Raw genomic sequence first — 15,305 nt, 5'->3', positions numbered from 1 at the left:
CGTCGGGAGTCCTCCCTCCGAGAGCGTTCTTCGCTCCTCAGCAACCTCGAGGGGCTCAACAAGCAGCAGTGCCTTCAACAGGATCAGGAGGAAGTAGAAACAAGGTGGAGGACGTTGAGCTAGACAGGGTGGTTGGTGGATTTGGTAGACGAGGAGCCGAGAGCGAGGACGACGACCTCGAGGGCGACGAGAGCGAGCTCGAGGGAGGAGGAGCTTCTGCACCCAGGGAGAGACGAGGATCTCGCTTTAGTCTCAGTAAAGAAGGAACCGGTGGAAGCTCAGGTTTCACAGCCTCTCGAGAACCGTTGATCTCTGATGCAGTCGCGGGAAACGGATTCTCTTCGTCCTCCCCTCAGACCTCACCGTTCCAACCTCCTCACCCTCATTACACGACTCAACAAATTCAATCTCAACAACGTCTCTCACCCTCCGTCCAGTCTCAGCCAACCTCACCTCGAAGCAATCCACCTCCACCCCTCTCCCTCTCTCCTTCCTCCCATCCGGCCAACCTCCCTCATCTCGCCAATTCTCCCAACCACCCAGCACCAACTTCCAACGACCGACCCTACAGCCACTCTCCCTCCACACCCTTCACTCCTCCTCCCACTCCTCCCACACGCAAACAGAATCGCAAGAAGACGTATAACTATCAACTTCACGATTCTCACAACACCTTCTTCCTTCGAGGCAAACTGCTCACGGGCGGGGATTCCGCCATCCCGTTCATCATATCGTTGGCGTTGGTACTTGGGTTGGGTGGGCTCTGGCTAGGGACTACGGGAGTGTGGGTCTGGAGGGAAGGGGTGGGAGGGAATGGCGGGAGTGGAGGGGTGGGCGTGGTGATTGTTTTTGCGTGGGTTTGGGGAGTTGCGTTGGGAGGGATGGTTGGGACTGTGAGTCGAGCTTCGCTCTCCTAGCTTGAGCATGTGCTCTAGTGACAGGATTGCGTGGATTTTGTTGAGGACAAGAAGGAGGAGGAGGAATGGAAGACGCGTCGAGCTGACTCTTCTTCCTTTCTTTCCGACGCGACTTTACCAACCTCAGGCCTTCAGAGACCCAGGAATCATCCCTCGAAACTTGGATCTTGCTCCTCCATTGACCACGACGGCTTCGACCAACTCGTTGGTGCCGATACCGAGGGATATCAGGGTTCGAGCGGGAAGGTCCGTTTCGTTGAGACGCGTCTCAATCTTGAGCTTCTTCTTTTGCAGAGAGCTTCGGTTTCGTGATACTGACGCTTTGATTGTTTAATTTGGGTGTTACAGGGTTACCGTGAAGTACTGCGAGACGTGTAGGATCTATCGACCTCCGAGATCGAGTCACTGTCGGGTCGTTCGTCCTCCTTTCGTTCCCTCGTCTTCTTTTTTCGGCGCGTCGAGACTCGAAGCTGACTGTCTTTTTTTTGTATACTTCTAACTTTCACAGTGTGGTAACTGTGTCGACGGTATCGGTTCGTCTTTCCTCCTTCTCCCTTTCTCTCGTCCCCTTTCCCAAGCCTAACTCCTCCCTCTTCCTTTCCGTCTCTTCGGTCCTCACAGATCATCACTGCACCTACCTCCACGCCTGCGTCGGTCGTCGGAACTACACCTCCTTCATCTCTTTCCTCGTCTTCACCTTCCTCGCTCTCGTCTACACCGTCGTCTTCTCAGCCATCCATCTCTGGAGACTCACGCGGAACGGACGCGCAGAGAACTTCAAGGAAGCGTTGGGGCAGAACGCGGGGAGTGGTGTTAGCTTTGTTCTGGGAGTGATGTTGGTGCTTCCGGTGGGGCTGTTGATGAGCTATCATCTGAGGGTGAGTCGGCGGAGGGAAGGGAGAGAAAGAGACGACGGAACTGACGCGACGGTTTCGATCTGGCTTCGCTCCGACAGTTGATGATGAACAACTCGACTACTATCGAAGAGGTTAGTCGTATCATATATTCTATTTCATTACATTCCCATCTCTACATCCTTCTTCCTCGTCTTCCTAAACTGACCCACGCTATTCCTCCCTCTCCCTCTTCCTCCTTCCCTCGGCCATCTTTCTCACCCACAGATCCGTCGCTCAGCCGCTCAGAACGTAACTCCTCGTCCTCCCTCGCCCTTCGCCATCCTACTCTTCTGGCGAGCTCGTCTCCCAACTCCTCCTCCAACCTCCAACGACCCATCCTCGAACGACAACCCCTCGAACCCTTTCCGATTCAAGCACTGGTACACCAACTTTGGAAGGATGCTCTGTAGGCCGGCAGTGCCGAGTTGGATGGAGTTTGATAAGGAGGTGGAGAGGAGAGGAGATGGGAGGGAGGAGGAGGGGATGGGGATGAGGGAGCGGCGGCAGACGGGTGGAGAGGAGAAGTGGCGGAATTAGCTGCTGGTTCATACCTACTTAAGCCTTTGCTTGATCTTTGATTCTTCATTTGTTCCTTCTAATCTATGTCCTTCACCTAGCTTAACTCTCTCGCTCGTCGTCTTTCTCCTCCCGCTCTCTTTCCGACGCGTCGTTTTCCCTCTTTTCCCTTCTTGGCTACCACAGCTATCTACCCTATTCCCTCATCTACTTACTTAATCACCTACCCGCCCAGCTTCGAATACATCGTGCTAGCGCTCACTCTCGTTGATCTCCTTTCTTGGTTAGTCTACCCTCATGCCTCGTCCTCGTCGTGTTGTTCCCTTCCGTCGTTTCTAGGAAGAGAGGAGGTCCCGATCCCGCGTTGTTATGTCTTCCTGAGGCCGCCGGGAACGATTACGTAGTAATGGAATCTGCTCTCCCATCTTTCCGAACCCTGTTCGTCTGAGAAACCGACGAGAAACAGGCCTCGAAGAAAAAAACCGGGCCGACGCGTCGTTCTGTCTCTCTCCTCCCTCTCCTTCTCGTTCCTTAACCGAATCCAGAATCCAGAGTTCGAGAGGGAGCGAGAAGATCCAATTAATCATAAGAAGCGACGACTAAGTGACCGAGAAGAAGTGCGAGTCCAAAGAGAGAGCGTACAAGAGGAGAAACCAAAAACGAATCCAAAGTCCAAGAAGAGCGAACAGCAGCGAGCGAGAGGGTATAACGACGAGAAGATGGGTATGGAGCAAGAGTAATTAGGAAGAGAACGTGCTGGGTAAACTAGGATAGAGGTTAGGTGTTAGAGATGAGGGGATGTGAGGGAAGGAAGGCATGAGAGGAAGGAGAGTCATGGAGGGAATGAGGGAGCTGATGGGGAAGGTAGGAGGGAGAAGAGCTAATTGAGAGCAGGATAGGGAGCTAGAGGAAATACAAAGGGGGCGAAGGAAAGAGCAAGAAGACCCAAGATGCGAGGTGAGGAGAACGGGAAAGCAAAAAGAAAACAACGAGGAATGCGAGCATAGAGCGATAAAGAACGAAAAAGCAAATCGAAAGGCTACCGAGCTCGAGGCAGATCAACGATCAGAGTCATCCTCTTGGTCGGTCGAGGGGTGCCCATTCCTCCCGAAAGACGAGCCTCGGTTTGTTGGCGTTCCCAAGCCGACGAGACGTGAGTTCGACAGAAGCGCAGACCTGCGACGTCGAAGTGCTCGTGCATCGAGTTGAGGCAGGATTCCGAGGGATCTGGAACAGCAAAGGGAAAGAAGAACGAAGTCAGGATCAAGAAAAAAGCGAAGGAGGGAAAGGAAAGAAGAACGAACGAGCACATCGAAGACAGTCGGTGTGGTATCGTTCCTCTCCATTATTCGTCTGAAGAACAGCACACGACCCCTCGATGGGTTTCCCACAGGTCGACGAAGCACAGAGGGAGTTACTGCAGAAGGGGAAGGGTTGATACGTCAGTGCACGCGTCGAGTCGGGGTTCGAGAAAGGTGAGGAGACGGAGAACTCACTTCTCTCGATGATAATCGTGTTCGCAGTAGGGACGAGAGCCATAAACCCAGAAGGTTTGACCTTCGAAAGGTTTGTCGCAGGCGTAACATGAGAAGCAGGCTCGGTGGTACTTTCCCTGTTGATCGAAAAGAAAAAAAGAGCGTCAGGTCGAGAAGAGAGAGGAGGAAGGAACGAAGCGCGAGAAGACGCGACGGACCTTGAGTTGACCATCAGCAGACGAGATAGCTTGACTCTCGATGGGTAGAGCACATCGACGGCACTAAGAAAGAGGATACGGAAGGGAAGAGGTCAGTGATCAGTTGGACGCGTTCGTCGGTTTCTCTCTCCCCTCTCTGCTTTCCTTCCCTCTCCCTCGATCCAGAAGCAGGCGCCGTGACTCACTTTCGGAAGATACATATTCTTCCAATCCTTCTCACACATCACACCAGCACCTTCCTTCATCTGGACGTATTTCCTCCCGGTCGACCCACCGACGACATCTCCGCATTGCATGCACTCTTTCTTCTTCGAAGATCCAGGAATAGCGAGTCCTCCAGCCGAGTGCGAAGACGAGGTATGCGAGAGGGAAGGCGAGTGGAACTGCGAGACTGGCGAGGGAGACCTCGAGCGCTCGGTCGTAGGAGCGGGAGGTGTGACTTGAAGGTGGTCGGACGAGGTGACGATGGGTGGAGTGGAGTTGGAGTTCGAGGAGGAAGAGGTGGGCTTGGATTTGGGAATGGAGTAGGCGGAAGATGCGGAGGGTTTTTTGACAGGTCCATCGAGGGAAGGGTCGTCTTCGTCGTCCGAGTTGGGTGAGATCGGGAGCGGCTCCTCCGTCAACTCCAGCTCCTCCACGAGATCCTCGAGTCCCTCAGCTCCCAGACGAGTCTTCAACCCTCCCAGAATCCTCAATCCGGACGACGAGCTCGAAGCTCCTGAGCTTCCACTTCCGCTCGAGCCTTGACTTCCTCCCCTCGTCCGTTGGAACGCGTCTCCTCCTGCTCCTCCGACCTTTCCGTTCCCTCCAGCGACGGCTCTCGCAGTCAACTCCTCCCTCGTGAGACGATCCAAGGAAGTCGAGGGAGTCATGAGACTCAATGGTTTCCCGTTTCTTGATTGACTGTGCGAGATCGACGACGAAGAAGCGACACTCCGAGATCCAGGTTGCTCGTCCTCTCCGCCGTCCGATCCTTCCTCCTCCTCGATCCGGAATCCAGAGGCTCGATGGTTGTGATTCGTCGACGATCCGTTGGGGTTGTAGGAGGAGTGTGATTGGACCGAGGGAGTGAGGGGAGGAGAGACGGGTCGACTCGACGAAGCTGGGACGACGGCTTTGGAGTTTCGAGCGGTTTGAGGGTCGGAGTAGGTCGACGATCCAGATCCAGAGGAGGTCTCTCGGACAGCATGAAGAAGTCCACTTCGGATCGACGAAGGTTTTTCGTCGACGTCTTCTCGAGCCCAAGGAAGTTCCGTCTCCGAGTCGTCTTCGTCCTCCTCGACCGCGACAGATCTCCTCCCTCCTCCTCCATCCGATGATTTCCTCCCGCCGTCCGAAGACCCGCTCCTCCCCGCACCCAGTCCCAGTCCCTTCGTGGAGCTCTGACTCGAGCCTCGGACCAGCTCCTGATACTTCTCCAAGAAGGGGAGCTTGTTCTGAGGTTTCCGTTCCGAGCCGTCTGGATTCGAGGACCCGTTCGACGAGGTTGCTGAGGGCTGACGAGAGGGACCTGGAGGCCGAGAGGAAGCGCTGGAGGGTGGGAGATGAGAGGATGCGGAGGAGTGTGACGGGTGGGACGCGTGGGAGAGCTGAGAACCATGCCCGCTGCTCGAAGCTGGCAGCGGAGGGTAGGGCGAGCTCGGAGAGGAAGCTGGCGAGAGGGAGCCGTTGGGAGAGATGGGTGCGGCGTAGAGGGAGTGAGGGTAGAGGTTTTGGTCTGAAAACGGTGTGAAGAGAATCAGGACTCTCGAGATGAAGGACGTCGAGGATGAGGATGAGGACAGAAGAGAGAGACTCACTGTTCGCAGTCGCCAGCGCGAAGGCTCTCCTCCCAACTCCTGCCATTCCAGCACCACCTCCAACCTCCGTCTTCACGAGACTGCTCTTCACTCCCGTATAGTCTATCGGACTCGGCGTCCTGGTCGTGTACGATCCAGCATAGCTCGGCGTAGGCTGATGAAACGAGCTAGCCGCTGGTTGGAAGCTCTCTGGAGAAGGATCGTTGGGCGAAGGTCGCAGTTGATACGGGTTGAGGGGAGGTGAGGGAAGAGCGTTGTTGTGGGAGTGCTGAGAGGATATCGATGGGCGAGGGAGGTGAGGGGAAGAGTTGGAGGAATAGGGAGGGTTTGGGTTGTGAACGGAGAGCTGAGGGAGGGTCTGGTTCCTTGTTGGTTGAGGTCGAGCGACTGGGTTGGATTCCTGCGAGAGAGTTGATCCGTACTGCTGATTAGGAGGAAGTGGTTGAGGAGAGCGACTGCTTATCGAGTTCGAGTTGTTGGAGGAGGAAGAAGAGAGTTGAGAGGAGTTCGAACCGCGTCGTCCTGAATGCGATCCTCCGAAGAGATTGGACGGCGGAGGTTTGAGAGGAGGTTCGAGCTCTGGTTTTGAAGGCCGACGCGTAGGAAGCCATTTCCCGATGGACGAGGCAGCTGAGGCTGTCGAGGACCGTTGGTTGGAGGGACGGGAAGGTGGCTGGGAGGAGGTCGGTTTAGCGAGAGGAGGAGGAGGAGGAGACGAGCAGACGTGGGTTCCGAGTTCGATAATCAGGACTGGATTGTGGCAGGTGGAGCACTGAAAGCAATTTAGGAAGAAGATGAGAACAAGGAGGTCAGTAGGAGAGCTAAGCAGGGCCGACCCCTTTTGGAAGGGAGTGACGGGGAGGAGGAGAGGGAGAAGAGGTCAAGAGGTCAAGGCGACCTCTCCTCGTTGCGATTGAAAGAGAAACGCTGGAATGGGATCTCCTCCTCCCTGGAACAACGAGGCCTCGAGGGTGTAGAGAAGACGACCCTGTCTATCTTCAGAGTATATTCCCGAAGGAGATAAGACTAGAAGAAGGGGGATCGTCGAAGGGAAAGAGAGGGAGGCTAGCGAGACCGACGCTTCCTCCCTCCTCCCTCCCAAGCAGTCCCGCCTCCGCCTCCTCCCCTTCTTCGCCCTTTATCCCTAGCAACTCTTCTATGAGTTCGTCGCAGCACCAGTGCTAGAAGCTCCCCGAGAAGGCCCGTGCGAATGCGAAAAGAGTGAGAAGAAACGAGTCGAAAAGGGACTGACGTTGACCGAAGGAAGGGCCTGAGAGGCCCGTTCTCCTGCTGCTTGAAAAGGAAGAGCGAGCGACATCTATAGAGAGTCGAGAGAGCCGTAGGAGGCTGTGTAGATGCCTAGCGACGGTGGATGGGTTAGGAAGGAGCGAAAGTCTTGAAGTCGGAGTGAAGAAGGAGCGAAGGTCGAGGTCGAAGTCGGTTCGAGATAGATGGAGGGGAGGGATGGAAAGGAGGGTCGGTGTTGAGTTGTCGAGCCTGCGAACAGCTTCCGAGAGAGAGGGAGGGAGGAAGGACAGAGAAGGAGGGGATATCCAAGCCTGGATAAGGTCGAAGTGGTTGAAGGGAGGAGGAGAAAGGTTCAGCTTTGGAAGGTTGGGTCTCACTGGTGCTTTTGACGCCGACCTCAGACCCTTGTTTAATGATCGACGGTTCCAGGGAAGGAGAATTTTCGACGATGGGATTCTTCAATCGGTGGTCGAGTGAGGAAGAAGTGGTGGAAGTTGAAGAACAAGAGGTCGAGGATTAGCCGATGTTGACAAGACGAAGAGGAGAAGAAGGAGGGGAGAGGGGGGAGAGGGAGAAGAAAACCAAACACACGTCCCTCGAAAGCTCCTATAGAGGGCTCAAGAGGTCTTAGATAAATAGAGGACTGTATAATAATCTCTCCTAAAGCGTAAGCCAGCTGAGGAGGAAAATTTCCAAGGGATGGAGTGTGCATCCCCGCGAGTGCGATTCGCGACGCGTCAAGAAGGAAGATCTGCTTCAATACGGTTCTGTAGGTCCTCCAGCTTTGAATGGCGACAGGACGCATGTCTCCACGCGCTCTGAGAGACGCGAGAACGAGGCAGCGAGACACGTCGAGGTCATCGACTCGCTCGATCTTCAGATTCCAGCTTCGAGTGAGCGAGCGAAGGAAGGCATGATCTACTTCGACACTGGAGAGCTGAATCCCCACCCACGTTGATTATTCTCCTGTTCCGTCTGCCCAGGAGGGGTAAAACGAGGTACGAGCAGCTTTGATGCTCGAAGGGAGAGGAGAAGGAATTGGAGCTCCGTTCTCGAGGCCGAAGCTCGACGCGTCGACGGCGGAAACGAAACTCTCTCAAACTGCGAATCAAGCAGTACACTTTAAGCGTGTATGATAAAAAGATTGAATGGAAGACTAGTACATTATTCGGTTGGACGCAAAGGTAAGAGAAATCAAACCGGCGGGACGACGCGACGTGATGATCGTGATTCGACGATGCTTCCGATTCGAGCGACGAGACGAAGAGGGAGGAGAGAGTGCCAGTCGAAGGAAAGGAGGGATGTTCTAGTTGTTTACACTTTGGTGAGGGATGGTAGGTTGTCTTTGAGGGAGTTCTGGGGAGGAAGGCGCGAAGACGAGATCGAGCGGTCAGGTCGCAGGTTCAACGAAGGACAGAAGAAGGAAGGATAGAAAGAAACTGACAAGTGAGCGAGGATAGATGAGCTTAGAAGATGGGGTGGTGAAGGTTTGAGCGGGAAGGAAGCGACGGAGCGAAGTGAGGACGAGGGAGGGAGGTCGATGCGTCGAGCTGAATGAGAAGGAGAAGAAGGTCAGACTTCGGAACATCGAGCTGGCCAGCCTCGATCAAAGCAGAGAGCGACACGCTGACCTCAGGTTACAAGCTCCACTCGGTACTTCTCCTTCGTTCGCATCAAGCTCGAGACCACCTTCTCCGCCGCGGCTCTCTTTTCCTCCGAGTCGACCTTCAACACTATCGATCCGTCCTTCAAGTACGAGATGCCAGCGTAGTCCTGTTCTTGATCTAGTTGCACGAGCAGCTTTTTGATTGGTCTAATGTCGATACCTTCTCCAACCTGGCTTCGACAGGAGTCGAGATCTAGCTCGAATCGGACGAGCTGACCCCACCTCGCTCGAGGTAGAAATCCGATCTGGTAGCAATTCTCGTCCAGAGAGACGGCATTTCCAGCGAATATAGAAGGGACGAATCCTCTGAATCGCAGCGTCCTGATCCTCGTCCAGCTAGACAGAGGGGAAGGGTTCCCGTATAGAACCCACAACCAGAAGTCCCATTCGTCCGTGCCTGTCCTTTCGTACGCGCATCGAGTTGGGTTCAGATGAGGAAGGAGGGTAGATAGGAGGAAGATGAGGAGCGGCTCGCTTTTCTGCGGGCCGTAGCAGATTTGGAGGCAGTCGATGGGGAGAGGAGAGGACGAGGAGAGTCGGCTGAAGTCGAGGGGGAGAGGAGGGCCGTCGTAGTCGTCGAGATCGAGGACGGAGGGATCTGAGGAGAAGTCGAGGACAAGGTTTTGGAGTTGAGTGAGGGAGAGGTAGGGGTCGATTCGAGATGGTTCGGAGGGGGTCTAGAAGGTAAAGAAGCAATCGAGTCAAGGGGAAGAAGAAGAGGGAGAGAGAGGGAGGAGAAGTCGAAGCTCACCGTGATCTCCTTCTTCTCACAGAACAGCATCCTCAACTGTTTCAACGACGAGATCTCCATATTTCGGTAGAGAAGAGGCGAGGTAGGGGCCAAGAAGTCTAGCGAGACTCTTCCTAAGACGGCGAGGGTAGGGACGTCCGAGAGTTGAAAGACGAGGAGGAGGACGTCCCAGGTCAAGCGAACGACTCGACGAGAGGAGGATGTCTAAGAGAAGAACGAGGTCAGCTCGAAAAAAGAGTCACACGAGCTCAAAAACGACGAGCTCTACTTACTGTGGAAGGCATCGAGAAACGCTGGAGTCGTGGTGTTGGGAAGGGAGGAAGGGTGGAAGAGGAGGGCAGAGGAGAGAAGGAGGGGAGGGATGCGAGAGAAGGAAGCTAGATTTATGGTGAGATGGATGAGGCTTGCTTTCGAGGCTAGCTGAGTGCGTTGAGTATGCGAAAAAAAAGAAGGGTTGAGGCGGAAGGTTGATGCGGTTTGAGGTGACCCTTGGAAAACGAACAGCTCACCTGCTCTTCCTCCTCCAGTTTCGAGTTGACCTCCATTCACCACCTTCTGTTTCAACAATGGCTCCCCAAACCCGTCTTCAGGCGCATCAGCTAGCGATCTCTCTCACAGCAGGAATTAAATACTACATCCTCAGCTTCTGCGACGATGCTTCGCTCGCCAATGACGCTCCTTCACCCAGCTCACCACTCCCTTCCTCCTTCAACACTCAGGGCTTCAAACAGCTCAGTTCTCCCAACATGGATCAGCTTTCAGCTTGGCCTCAATGCAGGTCCTCTTCGTCTCCAGACGAGAGAAGCAGAAGGGGAAAAGGTGACGGGAGAGCGACGCGACGTGTCCCATGGTCGTTGAGTCTCACTTCCTGAGCTCCGCCCATTCAAAGAAAAAACAGAAAGCCATGTATATCCTAACCGAGACCCAAAAAACAGACTGAGACGACGGAACCGAAACCAACAACAAGATCTGCTCGCTTCTCGGAGTCCCTCAATCCAACCTCTCGTGCCTTCCTTTCCTCCTGTCCAATCCAGCGTCTCCCACTCCACCCCCACCACCAACAGCTCCCACTCCCACCGCAACCGCTCCCAGCCCACCCTGAACCACATCGACTCCTCCCTTTAAGACCTGAGCAGCTCGTCCTTTTCCCCATCTGGGCTTCTTGAGATGGAAGCCTCGACCATGTTGAGTCGTTCGGAAACCGGGTCCGTCGTAGTTGAGGACTTCGAGGGGCGGATTGAGACGGGGCCAAGATACGTAGCTGTGGAAAGAGAAGGGAAAAGAAGAAACTGGGTGAGCGGGAAAGGGCAATGGAGAGGAAAGAGAGACGAGACGAACTTGATTCCGTTGGCCCAGATATAGACTGCCGAGAAGAGGGCGATGAGAGTCCAGAAACCGAGAAGCGTGTAGTTGAAGGAGGCTGCGATTGAGAGGACACCCGAAACGAGTCAGTTCGAACAAGACGTGCGAGGAAGACGCGCCGACGAGAGACGAACGAAGGGATTCGAGCGACTGAAACGTCACCGGCCACGAGATCGATAAGGGATGATCGCTCGTCCAGAAAGAGTACTGCACCGAGGCTGAGTTGATGGCGAGAGAGAGAAGCAGGATGTAGGGCATCTGCAATGAAGAAGAGAAGCGGGAGACAATGAGCAAGGAGGCGACGAGGAGGGTCAGGGAGGAGAAGAGACTAGGCGAGACTCACCAGGCGCATAATCAAAGGCCGGCTATCAAGCAAAGGAGCTGAGACTCCTCGTCGAATGACCCAAGCTCCGGTGAGAAGGTCCAGAGCGTCCTGCAGAAGCGAAAGAGAAAGAGTCAACTCGGCGTCTCGACCCGACTCCGATTCGATCGATGCAGGGAGATAACGAGGAAAACTTACCTGCCTCGACCCATCTCGGTAGTTGTTCTTCAGATACCTCACTACCGAGTTCCAGCCATCCTTGAGCACTCCCTGCTTCGTCCTCTTCCCCGTCCTCGTCGCGTCCGTCTTGAGAGCTCCCGTTCCAGAGTAAGCGTTCGAGACCGAGTCGGCGTGATCGGCCCAGACTAAGCAAGGGAACAAACGTAACAAGGAAGAGGGTCAGCGAAGAGTCGAAAGAGAAGGAGGAAAGGAGGGAAGAAGAGAAGGAGAGACGAGTCGACTCACCATTCCTGAAAACCGACATGAAATCGGGATGGTTCTCGACCGTATCGTTGGGAGCGAGGATACCAGCCGAGCGAAGTTGCTTGTCGATAACGAACTTTGCGAGAGCGGATTGAACGACGTTGGTACGATCTGAGGGAAGGAAGGGACGACGGGTCAGTTCCTTCCTTCGTCCTTCCCTTTTTGAACCGATTTGAGGTGGAACTTACCCAAAGAATCCATACCTGAAAAGTGAAAGACGAAAAGGGAAAGGTGAGCTCGACTCTGATGAAGAAAAAAGGGAAGAGAGGCACTCACAGTTCGTTCGAATCACCGAAGCTTGCATCTTCCTCGGCTGAACCAACGACGATCCCTCCGAGTCCACAGGTCCAGAGAGGTGGAAGTACCTTTCAAACCCAAGCTCACAAACGCGTCAGCCTTCTCGCACTCCCATTTCTCTCCTCGAAGACGAAATCGACGCGTCTTTAAACTCAAACTCACCCTTCCTCATCCAGTCCTTCCCTCAACTTCTCCACCAACCCCTGAACTCTATCGAACCTCATCCCTTTACACTCCTTGTGGAAATCGAAGTAGATGTATTTCGCTTTGGGTTCGTCGACGACGATCATGGCATTCTCGAAGGCTTCCTTGACGGGACGTTCGTACTTGACCTGGTTGACGAGATTGACGAGGTAGAGGGATCCGTAGATGGCGATTTGTTCCGAGAGGTGGGAGCGGAGTGCCGAGGTCTAAGTGGGAGTAGAGAAGGGAGAGAAGAAGAGCCCGTCGTGAGCAAGACGCGTCGAGAGAAGGAAAAAGGAGGAGGTTCGAACTCACCGTCTCCGGCAAATCCATGATCTGTAAATCAGGCGTATACCTCAAGTTGTTCACCTGAGCCCAGAAGATTGGTGCACTCCCTCGAATCTGAACGAAACTGAACCTCTCCCTTCCCTCCACTCCTGCTCCCAAACTCGGCGGGTTCGTCTTGTCGTCCGACGCGTCTGAGGGAAGTCGATCGAGGAGGACGATCTGTTCCGTTTCGACGTAGTTGGCAGCGTTTCCGTCATGATCGAGTCCTCGAGTGAAGAAACGGGTTCCAGCTCTGTAGCGGGAGCGACGAGAGATGAGGGCGAAGAGGAAAGGGCGGGAGGAGATAGTGGTTTGGCGAAGCTCGAAGGCTGGTGTACGAAGAAGAGGAATATTCAGCATCAAAAGAAGTCGGAGGGCAGAGGTCCGATACTCACATCCATACATGACTGGGAGGATGAACCGACTCAGCTGGATCGAGCGAAGGAAGAGCGAGGGAGGAGAGTTGGGTGAGCTTCGGTCGCGGTTGGTCGAGCTGAGCTTCTCGCAGCAGCCTCGACCTCAGGAGAGCTCCAGAAGAGCTTAGATAGAGACTCACATCTTCATCCCTCTGAACTCCTCCAACGACTCCTCTTCCAACCTCCAAGAACCTTCTCATCAAGGCCTTGTTCCAGAAGAACCTATCGTCCGCTCTCTCCGCTGCACTTCCCTTCTCCAACCTGCCTCCCCTAGCCTTATCCTGCCTCCACTGCCTCTCGAGCGTGTTGGTGAGATCCCAGGTGTAGGAGAACCATATTTGACCGGAGTTGAGACCGAGAGACACGAGTTTGAGGAGGTGGGTCTCGAGGGGAGGGAGGTTGGACGAGGAAGGGGTGGAGGAGGAGAGAGGGAGGAGACGAAAGGAGGTTGCTAAGGAGATATCGTGGCCTAGGAAGCGAGAGGAAGGTGATTTATGGGTGATGAGGATGAGGTAGTCGGCTGGGGCAGCGAGAAGAGGGAGAGGTAGTCAGCAGAGAGAGACAAGGAAGGGGAGAACGGATCGACGCGTTTGGCCGAGCTCATCACACCGCGTCCCTTCCTTTGCGTTCAGAAACGATTGAAAACTCACTTGTGACAAGGGATACAATTCCCAGAATTCCATAGACCGTTATAACATCCTCGTGAGCTACAGGGCTCAGTCTCCCAGGAGCTGAAGCGTGGTCAAGAAGGAGGAAGGAAGGAAGGGTGAGCTTGACTCGATCCGGACTTCCTTGTCTCTTCGTCTTTGTATACGAGACTTACGATTCAAAGATATCGCTCCTGTGACTCTGTCTATAACCATCGTCTCCTTTTCTTTTTGGTGACCTTTCTCATCTAGAGGAGAAGTAGCGACAGGTTCAAAGACCTTTAGAAGAAAGGGAGTGGATGAGCTGGGTGGTTCGATGGGAATGGATTCGAAGACTGATAATTAGAAAGCGATCAACAACTCACATAAGCGTCTGGACTGATGTATAAGTTGAGAGTTTGATGAAGACTCTGGTCGCTCTTGGAACGAGACATGGAGAGTTGAGGGAGGATGGGAGAGGGATGGAAGACGGAGATGGGAGGGAGGGAGGGAAGGCCAGAGCCGTTCGAGGTAATTGGTTGGACGAGGAGGTGTTGATTTGATTCCGTTTGTTCGAGAGTGAGGATACTTAGGATGTCTCTATAGATGGAGCTGAGCGAGTTTGAGACAAGAAGAGGAAGGGAAAAGACGTGGATGCTGAGTCGAAGGAAGGGTCAATGGAGTTGAGAGCTCAAAGTCAATCTCCTTCCTCAACATCTCCTTCCTCGCAAACCATCAGAAGCGGTTGGAAAAAAATCCATCTCCTTCGCACTTTCTCTTCTTCTCTTCTCTCGACATGGCTCCCCTCCCTCCTACCAGCATCAACGCCCTCGCTTCCTCCTCCAAACGCTCAGCAGCTTCCCTAGGGAAAGGGCAGAAGAATCGCATCCGCAACGGATAAGTATCAAACGAATCGCCTCAACTTGTTAAGAATAAATAGCTAGGCCGTGAGATCACAAGCTCCTGGTCGAAGCGCACACCACCTGCAAGGGAGAGACGTCCGAGTCAGCTTCGGGGCCGAGGGAAAGAACGAGAGAGGACGAACGTCTCCCAATCACCCTCCCTGGCCGCAATCGAGGTAGAAGTAGTTCGAGGGAGCGTGGATGATGTTGAATCCCTTCTCGGAGACGAGTTTGGCATCCTCATTTGAAATCCAGACGATCACCAGGGTCTGAAAAGAAAGGGAAGACGAGTCAAGGAAAGGTGTGAGCGGCGCGTCGAGGAGGAAAGAATTGAACGAACCTCGTTGAGTAGGGAGACGTCGTGAGCGAGAACCATCTCCTCCCAGACGACTGGAGTCATTCCCAACCCTTTAAGGGTAGCGCGAGTCTCGACGGTGAAGCTGTCGAGGCCCTGTACGAGCGTCGAGTTGGTCTTGTTGAGATATGAGATTCTCCTCCCTTAGTCTGAGAACCCCCATTCTGGACTCTCGTACCTGCATCACAGATATACCTTTGTCCTCTTGGCTGTGGGACGTCTTTCAGAGACTCATCCCAGGCGAAGGAGCACTCGGAGAAGTCGTGCCGACGTGAGTTTCTCGCCTCTCTCAGCACTTATGTTCGAGACTTCCGGACTGACGGCTCTTTCGATTTTTCTTTTACCTCGTTTCTCCTCCCGATAGTGCTAAAGGGATCAACGAGCGGCTGGAAGGCACTCGACCAACTCATCCGACGAGGAGGGGAGGAGAGACGGAAACTGAGTTCGAATTCGTCACTAGATCTAGTCACTGATGTAGTCGATCGAAACACCGTTTCACCCCTCTTTATTACTTCAAGATCAGAAAGCGAGCACGGAAAGAACCCT

General features: G+C 54.1%; 5 protein-coding genes across 5 annotated transcripts; 1 reads left to right on the top strand and 4 right to left on the bottom strand.

Moving 5' to 3' along the window:
- Window positions 1–822: 822 nt before the first annotated feature.
- On the top strand, window positions 823–2,747 carry BDY24DRAFT_391480 (DHHC family palmitoyltransferase). The gene is made up of 7 exons (XM_076640804.1): window positions 823–893; window positions 1,045–1,163; window positions 1,266–1,332; window positions 1,426–1,450; window positions 1,539–1,795; window positions 1,873–1,905; window positions 2,039–2,747. The coding sequence occupies exons 1-7, from the start codon at window positions 882–884 to the stop codon at window positions 2,348–2,350; spliced, it is 825 nt and encodes a 274-aa protein (XP_076496060.1). The 5' UTR covers window positions 823–881; the 3' UTR covers window positions 2,351–2,747.
- Window positions 2,748–2,885: 138 nt separating this feature from the next.
- Window positions 2,886–7,427, bottom strand: BDY24DRAFT_391470 (uncharacterized protein). Its single transcript, XM_076640803.1, has 7 exons — window positions 7,074–7,427; window positions 5,822–6,593; window positions 4,208–5,739; window positions 4,023–4,085; window positions 3,826–3,941; window positions 3,634–3,746; window positions 2,886–3,556 (listed from the first exon to the last, which is right to left on the bottom strand). Exons 1-7 carry the CDS (start codon window positions 7,137–7,139, stop codon window positions 3,369–3,371), a joined length of 2,850 nt encoding a protein of 949 aa, XP_076496059.1. The 5' UTR covers window positions 7,140–7,427; the 3' UTR covers window positions 2,886–3,368.
- A 1,459-nt stretch (window positions 7,428–8,886) lies between these two features.
- BDY24DRAFT_81236 (uncharacterized protein) lies at window positions 8,887–9,965 on the bottom strand. Its single transcript, XM_076645159.1, has 2 exons — window positions 9,759–9,965; window positions 8,887–9,690 (listed from the first exon to the last, which is right to left on the bottom strand). The coding sequence occupies exons 1-2, from the start codon at window positions 9,768–9,770 to the stop codon at window positions 9,163–9,165; spliced, it is 540 nt and encodes a 179-aa protein (XP_076496058.1). The 5' UTR covers window positions 9,771–9,965; the 3' UTR covers window positions 8,887–9,162.
- Window positions 9,966–10,374: 409 nt separating this feature from the next.
- On the bottom strand, window positions 10,375–14,180 carry BDY24DRAFT_391466 (SacI homology domain-containing protein). Its single transcript, XM_076640802.1, has 15 exons — window positions 13,889–14,180; window positions 13,700–13,802; window positions 13,527–13,607; window positions 13,017–13,396; window positions 12,856–12,889; window positions 12,449–12,789; window positions 12,113–12,360; window positions 11,930–12,018; window positions 11,842–11,856; window positions 11,636–11,764; window positions 11,369–11,535; window positions 11,192–11,281; window positions 10,983–11,106; window positions 10,825–10,906; window positions 10,375–10,747 (listed from the first exon to the last, which is right to left on the bottom strand). Exons 1-15 carry the CDS (start codon window positions 13,955–13,957, stop codon window positions 10,477–10,479), a joined length of 2,223 nt encoding a protein of 740 aa, XP_076496057.1. The 5' UTR covers window positions 13,958–14,180; the 3' UTR covers window positions 10,375–10,476.
- Window positions 14,181–14,204: 24 nt separating this feature from the next.
- BDY24DRAFT_442015 (uncharacterized protein) lies at window positions 14,205–14,943 on the bottom strand (the record flags this gene model as incomplete). Its single annotated transcript, XM_076644649.1, has 4 exons — window positions 14,205–14,485; window positions 14,561–14,673; window positions 14,745–14,855; window positions 14,938–14,943. 4 exons carry the CDS (start codon window positions 14,941–14,943, stop codon window positions 14,443–14,445), a joined length of 273 nt encoding a protein of 90 aa, XP_076496056.1. The 3' UTR covers window positions 14,205–14,442.
- Between the last annotated feature and the right edge of the window lie 362 nt (window positions 14,944–15,305).

Source organism: Mrakia frigida, assembly GCF_051309035.1.
Source record: "Mrakia frigida strain ATCC 22029 unplaced genomic scaffold BDY24scaffold_18, whole genome shotgun sequence".
NCBI classification, from domain to species: domain Eukaryota; kingdom Fungi; phylum Basidiomycota; class Tremellomycetes; order Cystofilobasidiales; family Mrakiaceae; genus Mrakia; species Mrakia frigida.
Note: the sequence above shows the minus strand (reverse complement) of the source record. Positions and strands in the feature narration are given on the sequence as shown.

What these genes read in the sequence shown, in the direction of transcription:
- BDY24DRAFT_391480 (XM_076640804.1), top strand. An exon ending in ATCAGGGTTCGAGCGGGAAG is followed by an intron (nt 1,164 to 1,265) that starts GTCCGTTTCGTT and finishes TGGGTGTTACAG; the next exon opens with GGTTACCGTGAAGTACTGCG. An exon ending in ACTCGACTACTATCGAAGAG is followed by an intron (nt 1,906 to 2,038) that starts GTTAGTCGTATC and finishes TCTCACCCACAG; the next exon opens with ATCCGTCGCTCAGCCGCTCA.
- BDY24DRAFT_391470 (XM_076640803.1), bottom strand. Translation starts at nt 7,139, where the DNA reads ATGTCGCTCGCTCTTCCTTTTCAAGCAGCAGGAGAACGGGCCTCTCAG. An exon ending in CGCGCTGGCGACTGCGAACA is followed by an intron (nt 5,740 to 5,821) that starts GTGAGTCTCTCT and finishes CACCGTTTTCAG; the next exon opens with ACCAAAACCTCTACCCTCAC. An exon ending in CACGATTATCATCGAGAGAA is followed by an intron (nt 3,747 to 3,825) that starts GTGAGTTCTCCG and finishes CCCCTTCTGCAG; the next exon opens with TAACTCCCTCTGTGCTTCGT.
- BDY24DRAFT_391466 (XM_076640802.1), bottom strand. Translation starts at nt 13,957, where the DNA reads ATGTCTCGTTCCAAGAGCGACCAGAGTCTTCATCAAACTCTCAACTTA. An exon ending in ACATCAGTCCAGACGCTTAT is followed by an intron (nt 13,803 to 13,888) that starts GTGAGTTGTTGA and finishes TTTCTTCTAAAG; the next exon opens with GTCTTTGAACCTGTCGCTAC. An exon ending in CATGTCGGTTTTCAGGAATG is followed by an intron (nt 11,536 to 11,635) that starts GTGAGTCGACTC and finishes TCCCTTGCTTAG; the next exon opens with TCTGGGCCGATCACGCCGAC.